Below are 27,728 nucleotides of genomic sequence, written 5' to 3'. Positions count from 1 at the left end.
AAGAAAAAAGAAGAAGAGAGAGAAGAAGAAACGTTTCTTCAAAATTGTTTCCGGAACAAAAGATAAGTTTTTTTGCCTTTTTTTGTTCTTTTAACTGCCGCAATGCAATCTTAGGCCCGAGAGAAAAAAACAAAAGTGTTCTAGAAACACTTTTTAGAACGTTTCCAGTACCTAAACGTCTCGCTTGCCCCATTTCGAGTCTCTTGATGAGCACTCTACTTAAGTCGCTATGTTCGACTGTAACAACGGATTTAACACATGCGCATGCACGCACAAATTGACGCATGAATTTCTTAACAAAAACCCATCATCAGAACAAATAGCTGATGCGTATTTCAGCTCATAAGACACCAGATCTAGTCCCGTAAAGAGTCCGCTGCCGACGCCATTGTTCATTGTCAGGGACCGTATACGCCACACTAATGCAGACAGACAACTAAAATGGATCGGACATGGACATAAGCAATCACAAGTACTTAAGACTGGGGGCGTCACTTTAAGATCGCGTTATCCAAAACCCACTGAAAATGACACCTTTGCTAATCATCAGAAAACCATCACTAATGATGATATGAGATGCGTAAACTATACAAATATACATGCGATGTACATTAAGAGTAACTAGACACAGGGAGATAATTTAGGAGGGAAACAAAATGAAAACAAAATATGGGACGAAACCAGACTGGTGGTAAATGAGTTTCAAGAGAGAAACAAACTACTTTATTCAACTTCTGCTGTATAGCTCGACATGATGCAATTTGTTATATCCATGCTGTGTGTTTCTCCTTCCTCAAGCTTTGCTCCTCAAGCTTTATTACAGAAACCAATCTATCCCGTCTGTTGAAAACTACAGCTGAAGTATGCATCCAACTATACTTTCTCCCTGAGAAGCCCCGATAAATATATAAGGCATGAGAATGAGATAAAGACTGGGATGAGATAGGATCCATCAGCAGCGGGAGAACAAGGGCACGTGATAAGTGAGAGAAGTGGGACAGGGAGACCATGCAACAATCAATCATCACTATAGAGTAATATATGCAGAACCAGACAGGCACACATAAAATAGATAATGCATCCAGGTCCTAACAACTTCAAGGCATAGGCTCAATGCCTATAGAAACCTAATTAAGTACTGAAAATGAAGACATTCAGCATTATACAATGAAGCAAGTTTGATACTCATAACTAGTTTTAATGTAGAAAATCATCAAGTCAAGACTTCACTTAACATAAAGACATTCAGCATCATACAATAAAGCAAGTTTAATGTGTTTAGAGAAGTAGCCATAATTCAATCAATAGAAAAAGATGTTACGAGAATTAAATCTTACTACTTATATTGTTAAAACCACTGACAATTTCCACAAAACTAGGTTTGATAAGAAATTAATCACATGCATTATGTAAGTTTCAACTACTATAGAACAATTTTTTAATTCTATTTTCAGTGCTAAAGTCTAGTGCTTAAATTTTGAACACTTAATTTTCATATTTGTCAATCAAGCCAGCTACAGCACATAAGCAAACTTCAGAACATAGGAGTAGTGGCTAGCATACCTCAATCGCTCTTAACTTTGGGCACATTCAGCAGACTCATGCATTCTAAACCGCTCGAGGATTTCAAAGGGCCTGCAAGCAAGAATTACACGAATGAAAAATGTATCTCATCAAGAAGAGTGTAAAAAGTAATTTGGCCAAAACAAAAGCTAGACTCTCCGCATCTAGCCAATGAACAGGTGCAAAGATCATACCAAGGATCCTAAAGTTCTAAGTCTGTCGAGTTCCATAACCACTCATTCTGAAACACGCTTACCTCTTTTAGCCAGAAATATAAATTGATCATATAAGAGAACCCAGGGAAACACTTAAGACATCAATTTTTAAAAGAAAGACGAAGATTGATAATGGTGATGATGATGGCAGCAAAGGAGGAAAAATTATTTCCTTTGTTAAAGAGATAGGCAGAAATGAGCAGGGCTCCGGCTTGAACCACCTTGGTTGTGTTCTTCTTTTTCCTAAAAAATTTTGCTACTAAAATGAACAAAAAATAGGACCATTCAGCATTTTTCTTTTCATATGATACCACATTCATATTACTACCCATAGAAAATATGTGTGTGCGCGTGCGCGTGCGTGTAACCCAAAAAGAATGGACTACCAGTGCGACAAACTTTTACTATTTGTAGGAGTTAATCAATTCTTGTTAAAGCAATATGCTTTTGCATTCCATTAATTCCAGTTAAATCTAACTTAATAGAATGAAATCATGGCACTGCTGTGATAAAGATGTGACAAAGAAAATGCAATCATTGCTTATTGAAATTAATAAAGATGTAAGTCTGGGTTGTGAGATTAGCAGTCCCATGTTGCTTGGACTAAAAGACAGTAGCGGCACTAATATGCATAATGTCACATTATTCCGGGCTATCAAAACAAATTTAAAAATGTACAATAGCCGTTTCACAACTGAGCATCCTTGTAAAAAAATAGGAATATGGGAAAGGGGCAGATCCAGAATCTGGACCCTCCATCTTATTCCCGTAGTTTGTACATCCCCTACAAATTTAATACAATTCAAACAAATTATGGAAGGTGGGCCAGCGCAGCACTCATGGGCCTCTAAAATCCTACAATAAAATTGACAAATAGATCGCATTCGAATACCAAAGTACCTTTTTCAAGTTAGGGCATATAGAATTTCAAACAAGATAACAGCAAAAGCCACATCTTATATGCTAGATCGGTTAGGTATATAGAGGATATCAATTGCTGTTCCTATTTACTGGACAACCAGAAAAATCAAGAGAGGAGAGCCTTACAAAATAATCTCACGATTGTGAATCAATCTACGTTCATTGTTTTCCATAGCATCCAATACATTGGCAGTTTCTGGTCCAGCTGCCACACTAGCAACAATTGATGGGGCAGGCACACTTGGAGTCCATATCTAGCATCACAAAACACTCAATATCTTTCCCAAGTATGACTTTTCTGCCCTTGAACAAATCCATCGCAAGACTCACCTTTATCGTGTTGTCAATCCCACTGGTCGCCACAACACAATCAAAGGGATGACACTGCACGCAATTCACAACTGAAAGGAACACAAGTAACAGGCTTCAGAAAATATAGGAAAAGCATCCCATGGAAGTCAAAGCATCAGTGCTACAAAATACCTGCTTCATCTCCAAGAAGCATCTTAATCAGTCTACCCGTCTTTTTTTCCCAGATAAACCATCTGCCATCATCGCTTCCACTTGCAACATATTCACCTGAAAATAAAGGACAGGGATTTCATGATAAATCTTGATCACTTCACTAACAGCAGTGTGTTCTCTCTCTCTCTCTCTTTTTTTTTTTTTTTGGGTGCCAGTGGACTGCAAGCAGTTTGAATACCCATATCTGGAAGATATACGCCCTAATAGTCTGTTTGGAAGAAATTACCAATCTTCTCAGTGCTTGTAATAACATCAGCCATATGTTGATTGGAAAAAGGAAAAAGCATCAGACATAGCACCATGCGTTTGTTGCTCAGGTTATGGAGGCAAACAAAGCACCAAAAAGGAGATGTTCGCTTAAAAACCTCCATACCAATGCCGAAGTGGTTTCTAACTGAATTTAAACTCATGGAGAGCCATCTAGATATGGCGCCAATGTATATCAGAAAGTACATTGCCGAGAGTGCAGACCTATAGTTTTGCTAAGTTCACAATCATTTGCCCATGAGCACAAGCCCGCCAAGCAAAAAATTTCTTCACCTCCATTGATAATTGCACAAATAACTATAATTGAAAGATTCTAAAATGAAGACAAACAGGGAAAAAAACGAAAAGGAATGTATCTCATGAGATTGCCAGGAGCGCACTGCAACTAAGCAGTACGGGCCAATTTACAAAGAATACATGCATTTAGGAAAGTATGCAGCTTCAAATTTTTTTCTGATGTTTAACCAACCAACCGGTGCCGGGATTAGCTCACAAATGGAAAATCAGCCACTTAATGGCCTAAACCATGAACAAGAATATTGAGATTTAGAGGCTTCTTAGTGTTAAGCCTATCAACCAACAGTAGCATAATTATTAACCTAAGAAAAATCAAGGGAACATCACTCTGTGTATAAAACCAATCCAGTCCACTTATGTAGCCTGTATGATAAAAAGGAAATGCTGGACTCGCACATGATACCAACATCATGTCATCAGGCTGAGACTACGAGGGAGATATTCTCGAAAGACCTCAAGCAATAGGCAGTGCATCAACATATCAAAATGTACCTCTCTGCCCCAGAAAACTGGCCTGTTTTATATCAGTTCCCACATTGCAATGTCCAACATATCTCTGCTTCATATCTATGACTGCCTCAGGCTGCAATAGAGGAAGATAATAAGTTGATGGCACAAGATGACAAATAAAAGAAGTACTCATAAGAGCATCTCAATTTCGTTAACCCAAGCATGGTAATGTCACAACCACTTTCACAGAGAGTATAACAATTACAATACAGGTTGGGATGAATTTCATTAACCCAAGCATGGTAATGTCACAACTACTTGCACAGAAAGTATAACAATTACAATACAGGTTGAGATGAATCCATCCCTCCCTCCCAAGTATGGTAACGTCACAACCACTTTCACAGAGAGTATAACAATTACAATACAGGTTGGGATGAATTTCGTTAACCCAAGCATGGTAATGTCCCTCCCTCCCTCCCCCTCGTCAACTTCCCTTTTGCTTTGTTTATTCCTTGACAGTCTTGTGGTTGGTAATGTACAATTTGCCAAAAGAGATCTTCTTCCTCCATCTTTCTTCCTTTTACTTCATTTCAGAAATCTTAATATTTTACACACATAGAAAAGAGCCATGAGATACCAATACGTCAGTTCTGATATGAAGATCTTGCTCTTGCTTGTCAATCAGAGAGCGTAAATCTATGTAACCACAAAAATATTGCCAACGTGGCACAACAAAAACTACTATGATGTAACAAAGCAGCCGTACCCGCTGTTACCAACAACAGTTAACACCACCACAGCGGGCGATTATCAGACATAATGCCTACCAATCCCATAAAATTATGCTTTTCTCACCAATGCAGAGAAGTCACTAAGTTGTTAACATGGAGGATTTCAAAGGATCACATAAAATTTTCTTTAGATACAATGGAAATAATTAATCGACTTCTGGACAAGATTCTATTGATATACGTGGTAAGACTAATACCCGCCACCAGTTCATGGGCAGTTTAGCTTGAAATAGAGAAGTTCCAGATATGAACCTGATATGGGATTTTATCATTCTGTGATGATGATGAAGGGGATCCACATGAATCATTTGTGCTGGCAGTTTCTCTAGATGAATCACCTCTTCGATGGATTCTCAAATTAAAACTTCCATGTAGAACATTTGATTCAACATCACGCCCTTCGTCGCCGGAAATTGAAGTTTCAAAATCCACTTCCATTTCCTCATCATAATCAGATTCCTCTCTTTCAGATCTAGGACCATCTTGTGAAGCATCACTATTGGCCTCTGATCGAAATAGAATGTCACCTAATGATAGCACTCTTGCTCCTCGAGGCTCGGATCTTGGTGCTCCATTTGCTACTTTGTTATTTTTTTCTGCTTCGGCTAAATGATAAGATAACACAGGCATAGACAAATCAAAAGGTAGGACAATGGATATGATGTGAATACTCATTGTATTTCTCTATACCCAAAGGATGAATTCGTTTGATTAACAGGAAATCAACTGAAACAATGGTCATTATTCACAAAAGGAGGAAAATTCGAATAAGAAAAAACCTGTAGCAATATACAGCAGGACAAGAAGGAAAATATGTCCAAAATGCCATGCAGTTTGAGAGCCGGTATACATGTGCTAGGATAACTGATGATCAGATTAATCAACTACAGCAGCGAAAGCAAGGAGGACTCATTGTAGATAAGCTATATACCTGCAGCAAGACGCTGCTTTATGTCCTGCACCCTTTCCTCTAGCTTAGGATCTGATGGAGACAAGCACTGTGCTGCAATAGCAAAGTCTAGAGCCTCTTTATGTTTGCCCAACTGCCAAAGAGTTTGGATGGAGAAATGAGTGCACAAGCCCCCCCCAAGGAACCAACCATGCTAATAAACTTAGCGAGTCTTTGAACAAAATTCATATTATTAATATACATATATGAGAACAGCATGTAAAGGACATTGTAACCTAAGAAATAACTATTTATCTGAATTTTGCTAACAATCATAAAGCAACCACATGCAGGACCAGGTCAGGTGCAGTTAATCTATTCTGTTAGGCATTGTACAGTCGCTTCATCAAGCCTTATAGCCCCCTTGCCATTTCAGAAAACTGTGGCTACCGACCAAAGTCACCAACCAGGAGAAATTTACAGCAGTTGACAGCCAAGTACTAATGAATCAGATGCATCATCAAGCCCTCAGGGTCATCGTCTCAGCTAGAAGGCAAAAGATCATGAAATTGGGAATTCAACCTCCAATTCATGAAAAGAAACTCTTCCTCTTATCAGCCAATTTTATATGATCTTGACAAGGTAAAATCAACACAGGAAACGGACACAGATACCAAACAGCGTTTAAACAAAAGTCAATCACTTGGGCAAAAAAAATTATAACAAGTTGCTATGCATCTTCCACTAAGATAAATTGGATTTGGCAACAAAAGAAAAAGATTAAACAAACTTGGATCGATAAAGTATGCATTTGGAGTATGCCTCTTCACAACACATGCAGGCATTTTAGTTTTTTTTTTATCAGTGTTTCCATCGTTCGGTTTTTTTATGTGTTTTATTTTATTTACAAAAATCTTTTTATATTGTAAATTAACTTTTAATTTGATATGGAATTCTATCCAAGATTCATATAAGGAGCTTCAAGTAGTTTAAATGTGTGGTATGGGTTTTCATAAGAACAGTTAAATATGGATGTGTTTAAGTAATCTCGCTAAATTTTATTGCATAAATATGAGACAATTTGAGTTGGACCAAGACCTACTCCATTGTCATGGTCTACGTCTCACACTGAAGAGGCTACCAAGACCATTAGAAAGACCCAGACAAGAGCATGAGAGAGCTCACTAAAACTGACTACGTAAAGTACCTCAGGACTCCATTCTCCCATAACTGGTGAATGAAGCTACATCTATCTCAAATAAATCATATTTTCAACTCCTGAAGACATAAAACAACTTTACTAGCTCATACTTATTGTCCAATTCTGATCTGATCCTACATTCAATAAGTGAGGCTCCTGCGACCAGTGTATAAACAACATATATTTCAGGCAACAGGTACTTTGGAAAATCAGATTGACAGGGAAACTTAATAGCCACCTGAGATAAAGCTTCAGACATATAGTAAAGCGGTCTGGCAGAAGAAGTGTCGATCATCCTAGCACTCCGGCAATCTCTTATAGCCATATGCACATCATTCTTCCATTTTCGCTGATGAGAGAAGATAAAATCAGTTTATTATAAAGAAGCAACAGGGCTCAACCAAACTACCAAATCACAATAGTTCACCAAAGACCTTGAGTAACAAAGCTGCACGTGTACAGAGACATTCAAGCCTCAAGGCAGGTTCAATCACTTGCCCGTGTCCATCCAAAACTTCATTGCATGCCTCAATTCCATAATAACAGTTTGTTCCCTCGCTCAAGCATGCTTCTGCATATTTCATTAAACTCTCGCACTTCTTGAGCTGTGAAGCCTGTATTAGACACACAGAAATGACAGTGGAAAGAGCATCAGCTCCATTTTAAAAAAAGTATCAAGACTAGGTTCAGATAAAATCGCACCACAAGACAATGTGGATGGTCTTTGGAAAAAGTTGGTTGCATTCCCACTCCATTTGGCCAAGGAGCCAAGGTTGTCAGCTTTGAGACATCTGCTGCAGTATACTTCATCACATTTCCTCCTACTACAGAAAATGAGATTATGATTCTACATAAGACAACAAATTCTCATACTTCAATCAAATACAGCACAATTTCAGCATCATCGCACTTTAGCGAGAAAAACGGATGCCTACTCATATCACAATTATCAATCCGAGACCAGATTATACTATTTAACCAGATAATCATTCTATGCATACTTCACAAATATGAACATCTATACAACCACCAAAAGGCATTCAGTAGGCGCACAATAACTCAATCATAAAATTCTCTCGAAGAAGAGCAACTTGGCTGTGCATGTGGATGACTAGAGTTCCCAACAGTAACAGAGTGAAGGAAAAGATATTCACAGTGCCCTCTCACTTTCCCTTCTCTTTATCAATACTAAAGATCAAATCTGCTTCCACCCCGCCAGTTCACTAAAGACCCTGCTAAGGCAGTGACATCTAAGAACTACATAAACGGAGCATTGCTTTCATCCTTGCTTCACCAACATCTCACTTCATAGCATTTGTACAATCTGACACACCAATAGATCAAGCATACCAGGGTTTACATTCATTAGGTACACATGCTCTCCACTATAGCTGAGTAAAACCTCTTCTCCATTTGGACTAAATGTAACATGAGTCAGGTGCAAGCTTGAGCGTCCCTGCAAAAAGTGGAAAGTAACAAACTCAGTCTTCTTCCATAGTAGTAGAAAAAGCTATTTTCGCAAACTGAGTAATACCCTTAACATGTACATTTATCAACCAAGAGCACAATCATTAAATTGAGATAGAGATATTCAATTGAACTCTCTGTGGTTCACATATCAAATGAAACCAAATCATGGATTCAGCAAGACATCTGAGTTTAGTTTCTAAAGACTCAGATACAGATAAGATAAGTAGATGTATCAAAATAAGATGTCTAAGCAATATTCAGTAGTACCGAAAACAATATCAATGAACATCTACGATATACTTCTGAAACTGGTTCTTTGCAGACAAATATCACACTAACACAAACAGTCTCGGCCATAGTGATGGCCAATAGATAAGCTTGTGTTCCCACATTTTACAGATTCATCCAACCGATTCATATCATTTATAAAATGAATTAAATCGAATTATAAACTCAAAGCTTTCATGCTCCTTTTAGTTTTGTCTAGGGGAAATACTTAGATATAGTGTGTGAAAAATGATGATGTTTTGACCAACAAATTATATGACAACAGGAAACTATCTCTTTGTGCATAGACAAGTTCACTGGGAGTATTGGCATGATATTCATTAACATATGCTTTCCAGTAATGATATAGGCTATATAGTGCTCTTAGACAAAAATTAAGAAGAAACGACCTGAAAGTTGAATATGGGAAGGAAATATTAAGATTTTCAAGTCAATCAAAGTAACATACTAACTGCAAGTTCAAAAAAAGCAGGCAGTTTACGCAGACCAGGAGTGAAATTGAAGACCAAGAAATGGAAAAGAGGGAAGCGATTCTACTCACGTATCCATAATGGTGAAGCTGGACACATTATTTGAGTTTACATCAAAGGATATAAGCAGAATAGATGAAATAGAGAGGAGAGTCTGGTATCTAGTGCAAAATCCAGAGAAGCGACATAAATAAATCCTATAAGACAATGATAGGGCTGGTAGTGCTTTACTGAATCAAGTGTTGCGTGGTCTAGTAGCAGCACTATCCAAAGAATAACTGACATGTTCTAAAAGTAAGTGTATTAACAACAAGAATGCTTTCTTGGAGCACTCAAAATACCAAAGGCTTTAAAATGACCACATTGAAAGAAGTGGCCTCTGATAAAGGATGAGATGGGAAAATTTTGTCTAATATGGTTTAAAAACTTGATGACAGCATTTAGAAAGTTCAGTGAGAAGATGCTGTGTCATAAGAGATGCAAAGAAAGAGGCTAAATGGAGCAGCAGAAGGCATAAAAAAGAAATATATATATGCAGATGGAGACTTCAAGGAAAATTTAAGTACTTGAATTTTACTGAAGAGACTTTAGAGTCAGAAGATCCAGATAATCAGCCACACTTGCAAGGAAGTGTCAAACAAAATTCATTCTAGTACATATGACAAGAATATGCCGACAAAGTCTACTCCAAACTTAAGAATGCAGTGAACTTGACAATGATAGACTCGTTTATATCTAACTGTTGCCATTAAGAATAAATATTGCATCTTCTTATAATAGATAAAATCACAACTAGAAAGTACAATAAAAGCACTGCCTTTACGAGAAAGTTCAGTGCGGACCATATTTCTGGTACAGAACTACAAGTTCAGTAAATATAGGCACTAAATCTGAACATAACAGCACAGAAATGCAATAATTCAAAAATCTGAACTAACACGGTCCGAGAGATGCATTGGGCAGAAATAGTTGACACAAGGAGGTGGTGCCATCCTTTTTCTGCAGGAGGTCAATGGTGGCAGCATCCTTCTATCATATAACCGTGCAAATGCATCACTGACATATAAAAATGGAGTATTAGTTGAAGCTACGATTTAGATTAAGGAACAAGCTTCAGCTGCAAGAAAATACCTCCCACCAACTAGGATCAAGTGAGGCCTGGTGGAACTGATATCACAAGATTTTAGTGCAAGAACTCCTTTTGGAGGATCAGTTAGTGATTTCTTGTACCCAGAACGCAAGTCAAGCTGCCAAAATTCAAAGAGAGAAGAATGACTTTGAAAAGTCATAACAAAGACAACCATAATTTCAAGATGATGGCATCACAGTTGATATCTTTGAGATGCTGTCACTCCTAGTGCATGATCTACTTGGCCTCTACAACCAACAAAAGATTATTTGTTCACAAGCACAAAAATGTGTCTGAACATATCTTCATTCCCCCTGTTCAACGAATTGATCCCTCCTTAGCATATAACAAAATATGACAAAAAATTATTAACTGGGCATTGCCACGCTGATTGAAGGAACAGAAATAATTAGAGGGAAACAAGGGACTTCATCCATGACCCTAAGATGAAAACACTATGTCTTCCTCAACTCATGTCAGTATTCATGTCTCTTTTCCAAGATTTGAATAAATGGATCTACTTTCCTATTCTAGAGCCTAACTGGCCGAATGAATGGCAGAAATGCAGCACATGCAGGACCATCTGTGTCCAAGAGCAAACTGAGATACATCTTTCGCCTAATTCACAATGCCCTTCATACAGGCTAAGACAGCTCCAACATAATACAAGGAAAACAAAACAAAAAGCAAATGGAGAAAGCGAGGTGACAACATATGCAAGCAAAAGCACATAAGCTCAGTAATAAGCGCATGAAGGAAATGCATCAAGCGCAAATATTCATATCAAGATTCTCCAACAACTGTCAGGACGCTACAGCCAGAAAATAACAAGAATAAGTCCTCCATTTTAGACCACATTTTCATTGGATTTTCAAAAACTTTGAAGTACAACCATCACAAGAATGATAAATCGTAATAGCACACAAGCATTCGCAAGAGTTATGACTCACCAGAACGCTTCGACATTCCTGTTGCGGAGACCCAGCAGGAGGGCAAGAATTACCTTCCCGAAAGTCATGCTGCCTCAAAGTTCCATCTTCACTAGCACTCCAGACAACATTAGGGTTACCAACTTCAACCTACATGAAACAGGAAAGGACATTTATTCACAGGAGAAGCTGCATAAAATCTGGATATTCACCAATTAATAATTAAAAATTGCCATAATATACCCACAGCTAATTTTTTAACTCTTCTTGTGTGGCACTGGAAAAGTGCTGATGGAAGAATAGCATTTTCTTCGGTTCCTCTCCCATCTAATCGAGACAAGTTGAATAACCTGACCTGTAGCAGTACCAATGCAAAGTTTATAAGCATTAATTATTGGAAGCAGATATGATCATGGTAAATATCAGAAGTAGAAACAGTACTTCTGCATCTCCAGCTCCTGAGACTACAAGCTCGTCCGATGTTTCAGGGACAAATTTTGTACAAAAGATGTTTGCAGAGTGCCCACTATCAATTGAATGCAAAAGCTTCCGACCAGAATAGCTCCACATATTGATCTGTGCAAGGAAATACTTTGTGATGCTCCCCACAGAGAAACTTACATTATATATGTTTGCAGCAAAATGAAATCACTGCCATGACATAGGTATGATAACTTTTCTGCTGCTAATCTGGTCTGCAACATTAAGCTAAGTGTACTCACCAATGCTTAAAGCCCCTTTAGAAAACGGGCACAAGAAACACATACTCTCAAATTTAGCATAAAAATCCAAGTGTCCTTCACAAGTGTAAACTCACTGTAGCTAATTTCTCATTCGTTACACCAAAATAAGTTTACAGAAAGGAGCTGAGAGGAATGGGAATCTCAAGAAGGCCTAGTCAATATAAAAATTTCTAGAAACATAAAGCACACAAAAAGTACAATGGTTCATTGCTGAGACATTTGCTCATTTGATAGGTAAAGAGTTATTCACTTTAGGGCACCAAGGATGTGCAAACCTAATTCATAAAAGAGCTCAAGCACCAGAAAGAGCTTAGATATCGGATAGAGCATCCACAATCAATGCATTTACATCTACAAGCAATTTTTCACTATAAGAAAATGCAAGATTTTGAGCCAGTCTTGATAACTCACAAAACCAAAAGACCTCTTTTTCAAGAGCTTTTCTGCTTCACTCTTTCCAAGTCAGCAAACACAAATAAAGAGAAATTGAAGTAATGCTTCTTTTCTTGCCCAATAGCAAACGACCCCTGCCCGTAATTTTTGCTCAATAGAACCTCCTGAAGAACCCAACTATATGCTTAAGAAGCTGCCCAAAGTATACTCAACGAGGGAGAATGAACTAGAAGATGCCCAACAGTATCTTTTTGCAAAGAGAGCACCTATTAACTAGCCTTTATTGCCTCTCTGAACGCAACCAAGACTATGCCATGTTGAACGCATGATTTTCTATGTAAGTCCAGAAAAACTCAGATGGCAGCTAGGAGTCAGCCTCGCCCCCAGGGCAATGTGAGACTTCCCTCACAAATCTCACAATCAAGAGTCAAGATAATCTGCCCACCGCTGGAAGCACCATTAAAATAGAGTGTAGACTATTCTTATACATTAGACATAAACAGAAGACAAAACCAAGTTCTCTCTAAAGGATTTTTAAAACAACATAAAAGACAGCCAGAAAGATTGGTCCAATGTGGACTAATTTAGATATTATAAGATTGATTGTTAAGTTTCTAATTTCCCTGACTTTAGCCAAAGCTTTAAGTTTTCTCCATTTAGAGAGAGAGAAAGAGAGAGATCAAATGGCCTTCGTCTATCTAAATCCGTCTCAATATGATGTGCACCATTTCATCAAAAGAATCATTCCTCTCTTTACCTAAACAATCTCAGGCCCAAGAAAACTAATGGTATAGCCCAAAAATTAAAATCGCTAAAAATATTTTTTGACTCGCCCAACTCTCAAATTTGAGCATGATCTTACCTACTATACAATTCTAACCCAGCAAAAGAAATTTGGACCATAAGGTCATGCGATCTTATGTTCTGAGCAAGTTGAATAACGTTACTTTCGTGTATAGAGCAAGCATAATAACATTACTTTTGGTATTTGTCAACTTAGGATGACTAGTCCAACAACAAAGAATAACTCTTTAGGCTTCACAACAAAGCTTCCTAAGCATCGCACCTAGGGTTTCTTAAACATCACACGAGAGATGAATTGCATTACACAATCCCAAAACAAAGAATTGCCACATTCAAATAATCAAGAGTTCTATTGAAAAGAAAGAATTACAATGACATCTGTAGACTCTCCTACTTGAAATAGGAAACCTCGAAACAAGAAAGATATATATAATAGAAAAACACAATATCTTCCTTAAAATAAAATCCTAATAAGAATCAAATCCTAAAAGATATTAGAATGTTATCTATGAGAAGAATCCTTATCTCTTAGGGCTCTTACTTGATTTGTGAAATCCATCTTCATCAAAACTTGGTACAAACATCAATATTTAAACAAACATCATCTTGCAAGACTTTGTTGGCTGCACCATTCTCCTCTGACGAAGAAAACTCATCCTTGAATTTTGAAGTGTCAAACAATTTTTCAGCTTCATCCGCACATGATAATTTTTATCCCTCAAGCCGAAAGAAGTTCAATTAGGGCATGTTTTGAGAAAAATTCATGATCAAACCGTTTGCAATAATGAAAGTTAGATAGTATCACGAAGTCCATATTCTCAATTATGCTTGTGTGATCTTCACAGCCATCTTGACCTAAATCTTGCTTGATTTGCGCAACTTTCATTCATAGACGTTGATAAGTAACATGACAGAAATCTCCACACCTGAAGCACGCAACTTTCAAGCCATCCTATATGTTTTTATTTTTTATCTCCTTCATGCAATCAAGAGCACCATGTGATTCAAGATCTTCCTTATTTTGGATTTTTCTGATACTTGATCAATCCTTATTTACATTGGTTGTGCTCCTAGGGCAATAAACAAGTTCTTTAAATTCACTTAAAGAGTTCATCCATCTTGTTGTTTTGTTGCTTGAACAAGTGTTCAGAATCTTTACAGTGTCCAACTCGCGAACCTTGGATTCCAATTAAACATCGGTCCACCATTGCAGGAGAAAGTGTAGGACCCTTTGCTCTAATACCAAATTGATTGTAGGACGATGAGTCCCAAAACAAAGAATAAATCTTTAGGCTTCACACCAAAAGCTTCCTAAGCATCATACCTAGGGTTTCTTAAGCATCGTCCCCAAGAAAAGAACTGCATCACACAATCCCAAAGCAAAGAATTGCCAATTCCAAATGATCATCAAATCTACAAGGAAGAATTAGAACAAAATTACAGACTCTCTAAATTTCAACTCCTAGTTGAAACGGGAAACCTCTAAACAAGAAAAATAATATAGAATAGGAAAACATAATATCCTACTTAAGCTAAAAAGGACACTCAAAATAATATTCAAATCCCAAATGACATAGGACTGCTAATTTATCTATGAGAAGAATCCTAATCCCTCAAGACTCTTATTTGATTTGTAAAGTCCATCTTCCTCAAGACTCAATAGAAACATCAATATTTGAATGAATATCATCCTGTGAGATTTTGTAGTCTGCATCATGTCTTGACTGATCTATACCAAGGGCTACAACTACTATACATAGCTATCCACTATGCAGGACTAGGACTGGGTTCACCATGCTGCTTAGACAAATAAAGAAGATAATTTAACAACTTGACATGGTATGTTTGGGATGTCACCAATCCTAAAAGCTTAAAAATGTTAGGAAACCGATTCAGAATGTACCTCTAATGCAGTTTTAAGACTCCCGCATTCATGTAAGTCATACCTTACACATTAAATGCAGTATGCCACCATTCAATACACAACCCATACCAACTGCATCTTTCGATTCACACATGAAAATCCATATTCACTCCCAAATATTAAGCTGCTAACATTAATTAGATCTCTAGTGCCATTGCCTCCATACACCTCTAAAATTGACAAGTTCTAAGCTATATCCCATGTTCAAACAAATTCAAAAATTGAATTAAGTCGTACCCGAGTGTCATCTGATCCTGATATTAAAAGTGAGCCACTAGAATTCCAAGCAATAGCATTAACACAACCTTGATGTCCCTGAAAAAGAATATGAACTTAGTGACAGTCGAAACCTTATGTCTGTAAAATATATAGACAAAAAATATGAAGCAGATGAGTTCTACATATTAGATGCAAACATAACTCAAAATTTAATCCATATTCTGGCCTCAGAGATGGTCCCAGTGAAATAATGAAAACTAGAAAGCTGCTCAAATTCAGTTCATTCAAAATCATTGTTGAGGTCCTTGCTCATGAACAAATTCATCTACTTGTTCCACAGAGATATGAAACTTAAGGTAAATGACCCGACAGTCCTGGCAATGAAAAAATTCTACTAGAAAGGGAACCAAATGAAAGGGATACAACTAAAACAGCTTTGCCAGTCATAAGATAATAACCAACTTCTGCCTAGTAGAGGTTCACAGGAAAAAAAGCCATCCAATTGATGCATCCATATGAAACTCACGTAAGAGAAAGTTACATAAGAATGTTTATGCCAATAGAAGTGAAAATAAATGGTGTTCGCTGCTGATCCTCAATTTATGCCCATAACAAGAAAGAAAGTACATTTTATCCTGAACCAAAAGCACTTCAGCAAAAATTGTAAAGATGTAGGTCCAAGTACATTGAACCATTAAATAGAGTTACCAAAGTATGGATTATAACTACCTCCAATTCTTTCTCATGGGAGAGCTTCTGAACTAATGACGAGTGCATTTGCAGACCACGATTTGCATCCTACCAAAGTATCAGGGAGAACTCAGATAGAGAGCAAACATGAAAAAGAAAGTTGTGCCTTCACTTCTATGTGAGAAACGAGATAGAGAGCAAACATGAAAAAGAAAGCTGTGCCTTCACTTCAATGTGAGAAACAAGATAGAGAGCAAACATGAAAAAGAAAGTCATGCCTTCACTTCTATGTGAGAAACAAAACAATTACTCTTGTTCCTCCTCCAACATGAAACAACTTTCCCAATATTATCCCAACTTCCATTTTTCATATAACACAAAGGTTCATCAAAAAAAGACTGTTGCAGAAACATAGGCATGTTGATGCTTAGAGTGAAAAAATAATATATATATCAAACATGTAATGAACTTCACTTGCTCAAACTCCACTTTTGGTAACCAAGTACCATACACTAAAAGAAATGTCACCCATCGCAACACCAGAGAGGTCCACCTTATCAGGTCAATCACCTGTTTACCGCAGGCAACAATGTAGCGGTACATTAAATCTGTTAAATATACGTCAAACGCCCTAAAATCCACCCCCACTCCAGCCTAAATAGAGAACAATACATACAGTGTGAAGCTAATATAACGTCGGAGCCATTCTCAACACCTTTCAAACATTCTCCGCCATCTACACGTTTAACTTTCCCTCCGGCTCACAAGACTCTCCATTTCCAAAATTCTTTACATATCCAATCAAAAAACCGCGCCCTAAAATCATCATACCACAAGTCATGCATTGATGAACGATGATCATTTTCCCGCAACAGATTACACCGTTGGCTAATCAGCACTATTCCCACCCTAACTTTGCCTTTCATGGCCAAAAAGAATGATCATCCTAGCAAAAGTCCAAGAATCTCCCTCCGAGCCACATTTCCATCGGGAAGAATCGTGAGTCGACACATCACACCGTCCGACGCCTCCGGAATTCTCACCGGAATCCCCACGAATGAACGCAAACGAAAAAATCGCCAAAATTCTACCCCGGGCAAATGATCGCCCCCCGATCACCACGGCCAGCAGCCGCCGAAGCGCTCTAGCTCTAGCCCGCACTTCACAAGAAATCGGCCGACCGGAACGCCGGCCACGCATTCCCCGCCCCATCACAGAGCCCAACCTCAGGTCCTCGACCATCGCAAACAGAATAAAACTCGCGAAAGCGAGCAGCAGCAGCAACAGCAGCAGCGAATAAAAAAAATAATATTTTACATGGCGAGTGTCGATGTATCTGCGCTCGAGCAACTCGTGAACGTTGCCGTCGTGGAAGGCACCGCAGCGGGCCATGGGAACCCCGCGCGAAAACCCTAGGCCTCGATCGCGATGTCCTCCCTCCCTCTCTCCGGCGTCCGGTCGCCGACCAGCTTCGTCTTCTTCGTCGTCTCCGAGGCGCAGCGACGATCGCAGTAAAATACGTTCGCGAAATTTCAGAGGCGTTTTTTTATAACGTAACCTCGGCAGCGCCTCCCCTCATCGTCTGTCCTTGTGCACCTTCCCGTAATCGGGTGCGGGCGCGATCAGCTTAGCGACGGGCGATCGACGTGCGGATCGCCGCCCGTTTCTCGGGGTCCCGCGCGCGACGACGGTGATCCGAGGCCCGCCTGGATGGAGAGTGCGCTCGGGTCGGGTCGGGTCGGTGGTTCTCGAAATGGATGCGGCCGCAGAGGATAAAGCCTCTTCACCCGCCCTTGCCGTGCACGGTGGGGTAAAATTCCAATAACCCCTTCGGCCCGTTTTTCCAAAGTTCTCACGTGGATCGGGTTTGTTCTAAAATCACCATGAAATTTGATCACTCGGATTCCGGATGGGCCCTGAACTAATCGCTGATAAAGATTATCGTCGGCAGATGAATGTGTACACGTTTCGCTCCTTCGCCAAGGGCGGTTCAATCCAAAAAATGATCTGGCCAAACTGGTCACAATCAATGGGAGAATCAGCAGCCAGCTTGACTAAGTGAACCGCACTTGACAAGGAAATATTAGAAATGAGTGAAATATTATTAGCTCCCCAAAAATCCTAAAGTAAATATAAAAGACTCTCAGAACTTCTGGCACGTAAGAAGACATCTAACTTGATTCGCTTCATATACATATTCTCTCACATCTCTACAATGATTCTCCATCTTCAATCTTTCAATTCACGCTCAAGAGCCCTCTCTTTCTTATCCTTAATATTGGGACAAAGTTGGTGCTTGTTTTGAGGCTTCTGATGTGAGGCGAGTGCAAGCTGAGCAAATATGCTTTCTTTGGGGAAAAGATGCCCTTGGAAAGGCACGACATGGTTACATCTGATAGGTAAGTATGTCGGGTGTTCTCGAAATGGATGCGGCTGCAGAAGTATAAAACCTCTTCACCCGCCCTTCCGCGCACGGTGGGGTAAAATTCCAATAACCCCTTCGGCCCGTTCCTCCAAAGTTCTCACGTGAATCGGGTTTGTTCTAAAAGCACCATGAAATTTGATCACTCGGATCAAACGGGCCCTGAACTTATCGCTGATAAAGATAATCGTCGGCTGATGAATATGTACAGGTTTCGCTCCTTCGCACTTAACAGAAAAACATTAGAATTGAGTGAAATATTATTAGTTCCCCAAAAATCCTAAAGTAAATTTAAAAAACTCATAACTTCTCACGTGCAAGAAGTCACCTAACTTGATTCGTTTCATTCCAATATATTTTCCCCCTCACATCTCTACAATGATTCTCCATCTTCAATTTTTCAATTCGCGCTCAAGAGCCCTCTCTTTCTTATCCTTAGTGTTGGGACAAAATTGGTGCTTGTTTGAGGCTTCTAATGTGAGGTGATTTTTTTTCAGGACGAAATGCCCTTTGAAAGGCACGAAATGCTTACATAGCAAGCATGTGCTCATCTTATAGGTAATTATTTGGGTTAATACCCTGAAAAACTCTAACTCGGTACACTTATGATAAATTTACTTCAAACTAATTTTTTGACTATCAAGAACCCTAAACTAGTACATTTATGACAAATTTATCTCAAACTGATATAATTGTGACAAATTTACCTTAAATTAATTTTTTTATCATCAGAAACCCCAAATTGATATACATATGACAAATTTACTATCTATTAACTTCTGTCGAATTGTACCGAAAAATTTGCTCATGTGAACAATACATAATGACATGTTATGATAACGTAAGTCCGTGTGAAAGTCCATGGGATTAATGCCATGGAATATTCCAAAATTGTCATAGGTATATTATTAAATTTACCACAAGAGTACCATTAAATTTATCAAAGGTATATTAGTTTGGAATATTTCGTGATATTTACCCTATAGACTTTCACGTTGACTTGCTAAGTCATTGTACTACATCACCACGTATCATCTAGGTCAACAAATTTAACATTTAAATTTAACCGAAGGTGCATTTATTACATGTATGCTAGTTTTTTATTTTTAATAGTCAAAAAATCAATTTAAAGTAAATTTATCACGACTATACTAGTTTGGAGGTATGATGGTCAAAAAATTAGTTTGGGTAAATTCGTCATAAGTGTACTAATTCGAGATTTTTCATAATATCAACCATAATTATTTTCATCGTCAAATGAGCTCAAGGAATTATTGGATCAAAGCGATCAAATTCTTTCGGAGTAAAATCCGAGTTTGGGAAAATTTCGAGAAATGGGCACCAGCTGAGGAATTTGGCAAAATGAAAATCCATAAAACTCATATACATTTTACATGAAAATTTTGAAGAGTACAATGAACATGAATATAAGTGAAAAGTGAAACTAGCAGTGACAAAAAACTATGAGGCAGAAAATTTCCCTTTTCCCCGGGGGAGACTGCTCTCTACTTAGACACTCGCATTTCCTAACTTTGTCGTTACCTACCAACCATATGCTCCTAAGTTAATCAACTAAACAAGTCAATCTCATTAATTATCCCTTGACTGGGTTGATGTAATCAAACAGGATAGTTTCCCCGGTCAAATAAAGAGTTAAAAATGACTAAAACCACCAAATCATACTAGTGAATATCACTCCAAGGAGATTAACAAACTCTTTCACAAATAGAATCAACTTCGATCCAATTACATGAAATTTATGTCACATTGGCATGAGATCACGCAAATTATGACAAGCATTATGTTGTAGTTATGGATAGAGAGACAAAATCGTATGTGATGTAATAATACCCGATCTAGAGTAATTCAATGGGGATAATTGTCTAAATAAGTCCTCAACACACTATTCAACGACCGATTTAGTTATAAACTTTTCAATTAAGCCAATTTAGTTATAAGCATTTTGAAGACTAGTCGATGTGATCCTTTGTCAATTTTGGCTCAAAATTGCTGACGTTACAATCTAGTTAGTACTTGCCATTTTACATTACATAACCGGCTTTAATGTAGACAATTTCTTCCTATTTTCTCTTCTTTCTTAACTCTTTTTTGTACTTCTTCCTCTACCTATCGCCAACATTTGCGTCAGCTATTGGTCGTCAAACTTGGTCGAAATAGCTACATTAGCAAATCATTAATAAGTGTAAGACTAAACTAGCAAATTGAATAAATTTAGCACTGGATTGACACCGTATAATTGGGTCTAAGATTTTTTAGACAATTTTTTCAGCTTTATTTTTTGGAGATTTTTTAAGGGGGACCACCAAGAAGGGACATGAGCATATGGCCTAATTAATGACTCGATTTCGATGTCGCGCAGCTATAAATCATGCGATGTCAAGCAATTGCTCACTTTACTGGTTCTGTGGCAACAACCCTCGGCGAAGATGAAAGTTCTTTGTCGTCAAGCCAGCGAAGGAGGAGGGGACGCGTGCTAAGAAATTCGGATCTTCCTGCCCAACCTGATGAGATGCGGAATATATTCTGCACAAACGCACACGCGCACCCACCTTTTTCTTGCTTTCCTTTTTTCGTTTTCTTGACGTAGTAAGTGTAAGAACAAATTATCGACTTGATCATGCCACGGACGCATTCGAATTTATCAATAGGTGAGCAACGTGGTTTTCGGACAAGACTCCATCCATCGAACAACAGCCGCAACCACTAAGCCCCTAGCCTCTCTCGAGGAAAAGAAGCGATTTTATGAGCAAGGGAGCTACCGGGTCGGTATGATGTCAGTATCAATTGTTTTGACAACTCGACTCACTCCTTTCAATCGAGAGAGAGAGAGAGAGAGAGAGAGAAAGAGATAACATTCGCGTGGAAAAGAAGCTGAGTGCCCTTTTGTACTGGAGTTAGAGTTTGAAACTCGGAGAAAATTTAATTGAGTTGTGTGCGAGGTAGCCGTGATTGATTTGTGATTCAAAAGAGATGGCAAAACTTCTGTGGTGTCACCATCCCGAATTCAATACAACCGGCTGATGAACCGGACCCTTCTCCAGTACAATGTCGGACGCTGTGATCCGAGACTGATTCCACGGGCTGGCGAACCCATGTTACGATGCTGCGAACACTTCTAACAGCATGATGTGTCGTCATTTCTCCATTTTGCCATTCTTCTGAAAAATGGATACATCATATCGCAAACGTCCTTTCTGTGCGATCTCTAATTCTTATCATCGTGTCAATCGAAATCCCTTTGCGCTACTGAAATTACACTCCATACCTTCTCTTTCATACACTTGAGCCCAGAATGGTGCTTGAGTTTCTCGCTCAGTTTGGATACTCTTCAGGTTTCAACACTCCGTGCCATCGCATATATCAAATCATTGTCAGCAGGTCCTTCCGGTTTTGCCCGACTTGGCGCTCAATTGCACCGAGCATGTGCACTGCTCCCATCCTCAAACCTCAAGCACTGCCCTCCTCCTTGATCCGAGTCGGCACTCCACAGCTCGACGTGCGTAGAACACAGCATTGATCTCTTGCCCTTAATTTAAGGGTGTAGCATTGATCTCTTGCCCTCAGACCAAGGGTGTTTCGTGTTCGTCGCTTGAGTGAAAAGATGAGGGGCTAACCTTCAAAACGAGGGTCATTGCTATCCTAGATCGTTGCACGCCAGGATTGCCCAATCCTCGTCCTCCAACAGCAAGGATCGTTCCACCTCGCGGTCAGACATCTCCGTTGATTGCAAAACCTTCACCCACCACCGTCGATCCCCCGAGCTAAATGGGGAAACCGTACGTAACCAGAAAAAAGGGACAGGGGAAACTGCAAAACCTACACGCCCGTGCTCGTCCGCTAGATACAGGGAGAGATGCAATCTGGACCCACGCCAAGCCACTTTCTATTTACAAGGGGGAAGAGCGGAAATGGGGTCTGACACGGGACTCATGGTTTGCTATGATCACGAGCAGGTGGAAAAGATATAAAAACGGAGGACGACGACAGTGCCATCTTTATCTCCCTTCTCCTGTTTTCGAGAAGATCTTGCCCGCCACGGATAGATCCATTCGCTCCCGATTAAATTAAGTTAAAGAAACAAAAAGAGAGAATCATGCATTAGGGCACGCTCATCCACATGTGGGCTGATGGGCTATATCCTGTCCTAAAAATAATTTCAACCTTCCCCCCGTCCAACGTGGTCCCCCTTCCCTCCCTCCCTCCTCCCTCCTCCGAAGCGCCATCATCTCCACGAAGAAAAAGACCACGAAAATCAATTCTTTCTTTCTTACTTTAAAGCAAGGAGAGAAGAAGGAAGGGGGGAATCACAAACCCCAAACACGTCGCTTTCGCGAAGGGCCATAAATGCGTGCATGCAACGTAAGTACACGGGAATAAAGACAAGGATAGCACCAACCGAATTCAATGGGCATCTGCCGAGAAAGAAGGGAGCCAAAAAAGGGAAAATACAACCAAACCCACGAAGAACATAAAATCACACGGAGCACGCCCATTTGACATTTCACACCAACAGAAAGTAGTTTCACGAAAGCAGAAAAAAGAAATTCAAAAGTTTACACCAAAGCGCACCGCCAACATACATAATAGCAAAGACATGCCTTCTCTACCCACCAGGAGCTTTTTTTTATAATTACAATCCCACTTTTCACACAAATCGCAGCAACCACCAACAGTAAAAAGCAAAAGCACCACCGGAAAGAACACGGGAGCCTTCCTCCTCTTCTCTTGGGTGGGGGGGATTATGACTTGTGCATGGAAATAACCCATCTCCCAAAGGGGGGGATTTCAAGCATGATAAAAGGAGGTTCGAGTGGGGAGGGGAGATCTCTCTCTCTCTCTCTCTCTTTTTTTACACGAAAAGGGGGGTGACCCACAAAAGGATAAAACAGCACTAAGTTCAGGAAAAGGGATGGGAGAAAGTGAGGGTCGGGACCCAGGACAATAAGAGGCGTGCAAATCCCCTCTTCACTTGGTCTGCTCATTCACACATCCAACTCCTTTGCTCAGTCCAAACTTTGAGTCCTACTTTCACTAAACCCTAAAATATAGACTGATGATGATGATTCAACCCTTTTGCTGGGACTGCAAAGGGTGCTGCTCTGCTCAGACAAAATGCTCCAGCCTTAGAGAGTTGAGGACAACTTTTGTGTTCCACACCGATCGCTATAGAGAGACCCCTTCCGGTTTTGCCATATGCACAAGGGCCCGTGCGTTCGAACACCACCGTCTTCGAACTTATTTTGCACACGCTAGACATTACATTCACTATTAATTAAACAGAAGCAGGAACATAGGACTACTTGTAATAGCGCCAGACCACTGGCAGAGAAACATACGGATTTATGGGGCTAGCCCAAGTGCCTCGGCTTTGCGCTTCAAGGATTTCAAGTAGTTGATGGCTTCATCAAGAATCACAATGGCGTTCTTTTCCTTCCCGCCGGGAACTATGCTTTGCAGAATGTTGACAGTCTCACGGATTCTCTCCCTTTTGATTTTCTTGTCACCAGATATAGAAGCCAAGCCATAAGCGTACTTTTTTCCATCAGCACTACTGGATTTAGCATCATCCTCAGACCCAATAGACTGGTTCAGATAAGACGTTGCAGTGTCCATAAGAGATGGCAGCTGATTATTATCTCCGCCAGAAGTCTTTCGCCTCTTAACCGGCCAAATTGAACTAGCTATCTCCTCGTTACTTTCTTCAGACAAACCACGTCGCTCGTGATCTGTCATCGTACTGGGTGAATGGCCAGTACTAGTAACTTCGTCATCATCGTCATCGCCATCAGAATAGTCAGTATCATCATCCGAATAGAGCAAGGCATTGAGCTCTTCTGTATCTTCCTGCATCTCGCTTTGCACATCAGTTTCTGGGTTTTCATGTATTCTCTCCACCGATAGAGGCCCAAAATGATTATTATGATCAGTGTTGCTCCCTACAATATCATTGACAGCACTTCTAGGACAAAGTTGTTTTGTAGTCCATGGAGGTAGGCGCTCGGTAGGAACTCCATTCCCAGAACTGTATATCAAAGTAGTCTGATCACCCGAGCGATCAAAAACAACAAATTTCTTCTGTGCGCCAACAGTGCCAGTATTAGGCATGCTGAAATCCCTCCATTTCTCAAAAGTGGTAGTAGGGAGCTTGTCTTCTAAAACCAAATTGTCTGAAGTAGGGGCCAAAGCTTGCCGGAAGCGCGGTAAGCAATAAAACCACCCTTGAGGCTCATAAGATTGGCTTATCCGAGGATTAGGTACTCCAGAAAACATATCCGGTGGTGAGACTCGACCAGGAGGAAACATTTGCTGGCCACCACTTTTCTGGCCTGAGATGAGACCTGGATACCCCAAGTTCATTTGGAGATTTGGCAACTCCGAATTAGGCAATTGCCAAGGTGCGGGCTGCTGCGGGAACCCACTGGCTTCTCCCATCCAACAAAAACAATCACCTGCAAAAAATTAAGCAAGACACCCAACCTTAATAAACCCAAAATGTTATACATTCCAAATTTAAGGTAGGTAAGTTTCCAGCATGAACAATAGAAACGATACCTGATGGACGTTGAAATATTAGAAGTGGCTGATTGCTTGCTATTTGATTGAGAAACAAGAGGAAAAAACTAAGAACACCAGCTTAAGAGGAACACGAAGGAGCAAAATCAATCTACGTGACAGGTTTAAGCAAATGACGAAAGTATTCAGCCTGAAAAAAGAAACCCACAGAAACAAAAACTATGTTAGTAAGCAGCATAGCCAAAACCTAATCTTTAACCCAAGTGCATACGACAAATCACCAGTAGAAAAGTTTCAAATATCCTGCTAGTGGAGAAAACAGAGCACACCATGATCTTCTTACTAACCTGGCAATCTTGAAGAGGTTGAAAGCACGCTATTACTCTGACAATGATGGTTGCATTCCCAGCGATCCCGTTTTCATGTTTCAATGCCCGGAATCTCGTTTGGCTTGCTGCTTGGCACACCATAACTACACTTCCCAACCCCCTCAACTCAAGAAGTTTTCAACACTTTCTTTTATCTTCCAGCAGAGCAACAGATCAACACCCAAGAAACACAGGAAACAAAACCAAAGATCTCCAGGAACCAACGAGGACGCCGGTAGATGATGATCAGAAAAAAGCTTGAAGAATACCCACAGAGCACTTGCGCAAGATCAAGGAACCAGGGAACTAACAACAAGAAACAGAGACTTGTCCGATTACTGGCGGCGAAGGGAAGACGCGGGTAATTTCACAGACGGGACTACGAGTAAATTTCAGCTAATCTGACGGACGTAGCAGGGGACGACGACGAAGAAAGTGGATCCCATGGGGAAAGCGATGTTTACTGACAAACGGGGCAGGCGAGAGAAAATCACAATCTCGGGAGTGTTACACAAAGCGAAAGTTACAGAATAACCCTACAGAACAGGTTCAGAGAGATGGCTTTTCGGAATACATCAAGCGACAGGCTCCACCACCGCATGCTGCTCTGCTTCTTCCCGTTCTTCCTACACAGATCGCCACGATAGCTCCCGCTGATGAACCTGCAACAGCCAATTCCGCGTTTCAGAACCGATTCACACCCACCCACACGCGCAGTCACGCAACAACAAAAGACCATCTTCGCCGCGAAAAATCGAAGCTCGAATCCTCCCTCCACGAGGGAACACATCGGAAAATCAGAATCGGGAAAAGGCAAAGTCGGTCCCGAAGGAAGCGGAAGCTCGATCTACCGGGCGGCGGCGAAAGGAGCCGGGAGGCTTCTCGCCGCAATCCGAGCGCCGGAGACGACGAATCTCGACCGCAGAAACAAAAACAGAGGCTCGCTCGCCGGAACCCCCGCCGGAAGAGGAGACGAGAAATCGGACGGCTACGCAGCTCGCCGCCGGCGAGGGGAAAAAAGCAAACGACGACGACGACGACGACCCAGAAGACGAGATCAGTAAGTACCTGGAGAAGTTCCGCGCCGCGAACCGAATCCACACCGGAGAGAGAGAAAGAAGAGAGAGAGAGTGCGACCCAGATGGAGAGAGAGAGAGAGAGAGAGAGAGAGCTCGCACCACTCAAAAAGGCGTCTTTGCAGAGAGAGAGAGAGAGAGAGAGAGAGAAAGCGAAAGAGAGAGAGAGAGAGTCAAAATGCAGAGCGAACGGAGAAAAAGAGAGGGACTGGATGGACGCAAGGAGGAGGAGGTTATATAGAGGGCTGAATTGACGCAATTGCCCCCGGACCCCGGAGGTGGGGATAAAAATGGGATTTCCCATTTTTTCATTTCTTTTTCGTGTTTTCTTTTTTAAAAAGGCGGAAAAATAAATAAAAAATAAAAAATAAAGGAGGGAGGCGAGTGCATACGTGCGCGGGGGGCATGAGGAGCGCACGCGAGGTATGAGTGTACCATGATGAACGGCCAAAACCTGCCCCAGTTTTTCGCCTTGGTAGGGGAAGGGGAGCTCTCGTATCGCATATTTTTAATTCGTATTATACGCACGCCGCATCTAATTTATACCTATATACTCGAGAATATTCTCTGTATACGTCCAAATTGCTTACGCAACGTCATCTTACATTCGACACGTTTTTCTTTTATCGGTGAATTCTATTGGACCCACTAAATTGAATTTACTTTTCCTTAAAATTAACAACTTAACATGAACCATGTAGAATGATTTTTACGCGGTGCCGCATCTAGATACGTGCTTCCATCTCAACTACATGATTGTCTTGACTTGGCCTTAAGAAGCATTTCGTGTCTTGCCGGCCATTATAGAGGTGTTTGGATTTTTGCGGGGCATTTCCACTTTTGAAATCGAGGCTCAAATTCCATCTAGCTTTGGATATTGGCTTGTGTGAGAATTTAGTGATTGAATCGTAATATGTCCTCACAGACCCAAAAAAAAAAAAAAAAAAAATTGCGATATTTATTCTGAAATGATATCATAGTGCAAAACCCTTACTTTTTGTTGAGGGTCAGACAATACCCTTTACTTGATCCGCTCGAAATATCATTAACTTTGATTCGTTTCGCATCGAGTTTTAGATATTGACACGCATCCTCCTATTCATTACCTCTGGTCATTCGTTTTTGCCTCCTTAGGTGCACAACTGCA

General features: G+C 40.2%; 2 protein-coding genes across 6 annotated transcripts; both read right to left on the bottom strand.

Annotated features, from left to right (window-relative positions):
* Positions 1–507: 507 nt before the first annotated feature.
* On the bottom strand, positions 508–17,870 carry LOC104449162 (WD and tetratricopeptide repeats protein 1). Of its 5 annotated transcripts, none has more exons than XM_010063203.3 (20): positions 17,499–17,870; positions 16,221–16,289; positions 15,510–15,587; positions 11,850–11,984; positions 11,656–11,763; positions 11,430–11,558; positions 10,482–10,597; positions 10,289–10,406; positions 8,473–8,578; positions 7,825–7,943; positions 7,557–7,736; positions 7,361–7,471; positions 5,964–6,075; positions 5,285–5,637; positions 4,281–4,371; positions 3,183–3,278; positions 3,030–3,100; positions 2,826–2,953; positions 1,564–1,635; positions 508–886 (listed from the first exon to the last, which is right to left on the bottom strand). In XM_010063203.3, the coding sequence occupies exons 1-19, from the start codon at positions 17,571–17,573 to the stop codon at positions 1,575–1,577; spliced, it is 2,256 nt and encodes a 751-aa protein (XP_010061505.1). In that variant the 5' UTR covers positions 17,574–17,870; the 3' UTR covers positions 508–886; positions 1,564–1,574. The 5 variants fall into 5 exon arrangements, with proteins under 5 accessions (XP_010061505.1, XP_039171426.1, XP_010061504.1 ...); XM_039315492.1 differs by having other exon boundaries at positions 7,825–7,913; XM_010063202.3 differs by having other exon boundaries at positions 7,825–7,946; positions 17,499–17,869.
* Positions 17,871–23,010: 5,140 nt separating this feature from the next.
* On the bottom strand, positions 23,011–26,765 carry LOC104449163 (transcription factor bHLH143). Its single transcript, XM_010063206.3, has 4 exons — positions 26,574–26,765; positions 25,485–26,167; positions 25,177–25,327; positions 23,011–25,073 (listed from the first exon to the last, which is right to left on the bottom strand). Exon 4 carries the CDS (start codon positions 25,054–25,056, stop codon positions 23,965–23,967), a length of 1,092 nt encoding a protein of 363 aa, XP_010061508.1. The 5' UTR covers positions 25,057–25,073; positions 25,177–25,327; positions 25,485–26,167; positions 26,574–26,765; the 3' UTR covers positions 23,011–23,964.
* Positions 26,766–27,728: the final 963 nt, after the last annotated feature.

The sequence above is a fragment of the Eucalyptus grandis genome, chromosome 6, assembly GCF_016545825.1.
Source record: "Eucalyptus grandis isolate ANBG69807.140 chromosome 6, ASM1654582v1, whole genome shotgun sequence".
Classification (NCBI taxonomy): Eukaryota; Viridiplantae; Streptophyta; class Magnoliopsida; order Myrtales; family Myrtaceae; genus Eucalyptus; species Eucalyptus grandis.
This window is presented reverse-complemented; position numbering and strand designations above follow the sequence as displayed.

Bases quoted from the DNA above. Each gene is read 5' to 3' on its own strand.
- LOC104449162 (XM_010063202.3), bottom strand. From the start codon at position 17,573: ATGGCCCGCTGCGGTGCCTTCCACGACGGCAACGTTCACGAGTTGCTC. The intron at 15,588-16,220 runs GTAGTTATAATC...ATTCTTTTTCAG, and splicing joins CCCATGAGAAAGAATTGGAG to GGACATCAAGGTTGTGTTAA. The intron at 8,579-10,288 runs GTTAGTTCAGAT...CACTTTTTGCAG, and splicing joins CAATGCATCTCTCGGACCGT to GGACGCTCAAGCTTGCACCT.
- LOC104449163 (XM_010063206.3), bottom strand. From the start codon at position 25,056: ATGGGAGAAGCCAGTGGGTTCCCGCAGCAGCCCGCACCTTGGCAATTG.